Genomic DNA, 2,926 nt, shown 5'->3' on the forward strand with positions numbered 1-2,926 from the left:
TTTGGCACCACCTGTCTTGCGTCTACTTGGCTTACTGCTTGGCTTACGCGACTACTTGGTTTAAGCGAGTACTTGGCTTACGGAACTACTTCGTTTACGTCACTACTTCGCATACGCGTTTATATCGGTTATTCGATTACTAAGACGATTACTTCGCTTACGCGTTTACTTTGCTTACTCGAATACTTCACCTTAGTGTCGGAGATTAATTCATTTGCGCACATACTTCGTCTACGATTATTTCCCTTACATGATTGTTTTGTCCAACCTAAGCTTGTTTTGTCATACATTCTTTCGCCTGTTTCTTAGCTTTCCTTTGCCTTACCTTCTTCAGATTATTTTAACGATTTCGAAGCCGATTTTTATGAAAAATTGATTCTTGTTTTAAACCTTTATAAAAATAAAATTAATATTTAAGAAAAAAACTCAACAATTTCTATCCTCATTTTCCATTCAAAAGAATCTTCTCAACTCTATCACGAGCTGTATTCGTTGTATGCAAGCCTCCTGCATGACGTCCAGCATTGAGTCCTGATTTTCGTATGTTACCCACTTCGTATGTTATAAAGGGACTTAAGCTAGGTGATGCATGAGCATTTCGCAATTTCCCCACCTTTGACTTTTCCATGGTGCGCATCACACAGTTGGTGTCACATGACAAGCAGGCCAAATCTTGTAAAACTTTAACCCGAGCACCGGCGGCAGCACAATCATCATTTGTAGCATCCACATATTTTTGCAACATATCGTGTAGCGATTTTATTTTGTTTTCAATCTGTTGCCTGAAGGTATTCAAAATTCCCTCGATAGCTCCATAGCCCAAGGTTTGTTGTAAAGTTTCAACACTCATATCGAGTTTCTTGTCATTCTCTTTGATTTGGCGGAATACTTCGTTGAAGCGTTTATCCAAACGACATTGAATCTCAAGCATTTGATCAAGCGAAACTTTCTTTTGCAATTGATTGTAGTCGACCTTATCTGCCAGCTGAAGTTCCACCTCAGTTTTGTCTATCTTTGCTACTAGCACATCTTCAAGGGTCCTTTTGATATTCTCCACATTGAGAATGTTGTTTGTAAGGCGTATTTCTGCACGCTCTTGTTGTTCCTTAAGATTAGTCACGCTCAGTTGAAGAACTTTCATTTGCTCTTGCATTTCTTGCATGCGTGAGAGGGTTTGTTGGGCCTCTTGTTTAACCAACTTGGCGGTCAGCTCATTAACCTTGTTGGTGAGTATACAGAAATGGGTTTTTAGTTCCATCAACTGGTCGAGTAGTTTGCCAGGAGAGTAGCACAAACATCCTTCCGGTTCGAATTGTCTGAGATGATCTGTGGAAGCTTGGTGTTGTGGTTGTGGTGATGTTTGCATCTCCCATATGTCATCCGAAGATGTTGCCTCCTCCAATTGCAGCTCCGATAAACGCCAAGTTAGAGAAGGCTCAGACGGCAGCTCAAAGCGATTGGAGCCTTTAATGGCAGTGTTTTCTTTACATATTGAATGTAGAATTTGGGCCATATCGAAAAGTTTAAGGGCTTTTTCACAATCAGGTTTCTTGCTTAGGGTGAGATATGTTAGCAGTAGTAATTGCTGCATAGCAAGTTCTAACTGATCTTTCATTATAGCAATGCCGGTGAAAAAGTTGTCCAGCTCTGCAAGCTTTGACAGCCAAATTTCAACTTTGGAAACTCGATTTTCTATGCGAAGAACTGATACTTGCATTGGATCAGGTTGGGCTTCCAGGGATTTTAAAGAAGTGGAAGGACTGGGAATTGCCTTTGTGGTTTCCACATGCTGTTCGAGTTTCTCTTCAATGGACTTAGTGGATGCTGATGGGCTGGCAATAATCTTGCTGGTTTCGCCATTTTGTTCTGCTTTCGTTCCTGTAATGGACTTAACCGAGGTTGAGGGACTGAGTATTGTCTTACTGGTTTCCATGATTTGTTCAGTGCTCCCTTTCGTAGACTTAAAGGAAGTTGAGGGACTGGGATTTGCCTTCTGTATTTCTATGGTTTTTCCTGCGTTCTTGTCTTCCATAGACTTTACGGAGGTTGAAGGACTGGGAATTGTCTTTCTTGATCCTGAGGCTAGATTAGTAGCAAGTTCCACATCTTGTGGTGGAATATGTTGCTCGACTTCCTTTTTTTCTGTTTCAGCATTGGTATGACTCAAATTTACTTCCAGAGATTGCATCTCATTTTCTGGAACATTTTCTGCTTGTGGCTTAATTTCTGTTTCTTGGATTTCACCTGGCTCATCTGCCGCATGACTCGTAGGCCCTGGTTCATTTTCGGTCTCCAATGGCTTGTCGTTTTCTTCACCATCCGGATCAAAACCTCCACCTATGCGAATTCCACATCCTGGACATTTGTTGAGATCTACTGAAAATGAAAATATTCGCATAAAATGCCTCATTCCAAGAGGGAGAGTATAATCTCTTAGCTCTTACCATATAAATCCTTAGTAGAGGAATTGCAGAGATTTATAGTCTCGTATTTGGAATAGTCCACAGTCTCATCAAGTATATTGAGCTTCTCTGCAAAACAGCTTAGTATGCAATGGAGGGCATTAAAATTCACATGACCAGGATCTGGTGAACCAATGGCCATATCAATAAGTTGGCGGAATTTTACAGTACTCATGACTACGATAAAGGAGAAGCGAAAATAAATTAAACAATTTTCTATACAAAATTTATAATAAAAGAATTTCTGACGTTTTTGCTTTGGTTATGGATATGTGTTGCCATTGTTTTTGTTATACATAATTTATTCTGTACACCAGATTGCATGGATGGGTTAGAAACCTTAGTCTAAATAAATATTAACGATATGGTCAAGAAAAAGTCCTTCATACATTATATTTTAGTCATTCCTTCGCTTCTTTTTTTCCTCCTTGATTCCTCCGCTTGATAAACATTACAGTGATAGG

At 39.7% G+C, this 2,926-nt stretch overlaps 1 protein-coding gene across 1 annotated transcript; it reads right to left on the reverse strand.

Moving 5' to 3' along the window:
* Positions 1 to 392: 392 nt before the first annotated feature.
* LOC106082838 (uncharacterized) lies at positions 393 to 2,718 on the reverse strand. Its single transcript, XM_013245568.2, has 2 exons — positions 2,445 to 2,718; positions 393 to 2,376 (listed from the first exon to the last, which is right to left on the reverse strand). The coding sequence occupies exons 1-2, from the start codon at positions 2,635 to 2,637 to the stop codon at positions 443 to 445; spliced, it is 2,127 nt and encodes a 708-aa protein (XP_013101022.2). The 5' UTR covers positions 2,638 to 2,718; the 3' UTR covers positions 393 to 442.
* Between the last annotated feature and the right edge of the window lie 208 nt (positions 2,719 to 2,926).

This window comes from Stomoxys calcitrans, chromosome 2 (assembly GCF_963082655.1).
Source record: "Stomoxys calcitrans chromosome 2, idStoCalc2.1, whole genome shotgun sequence".
Taxonomy (NCBI): Eukaryota; Metazoa; Arthropoda; class Insecta; order Diptera; family Muscidae; genus Stomoxys; species Stomoxys calcitrans.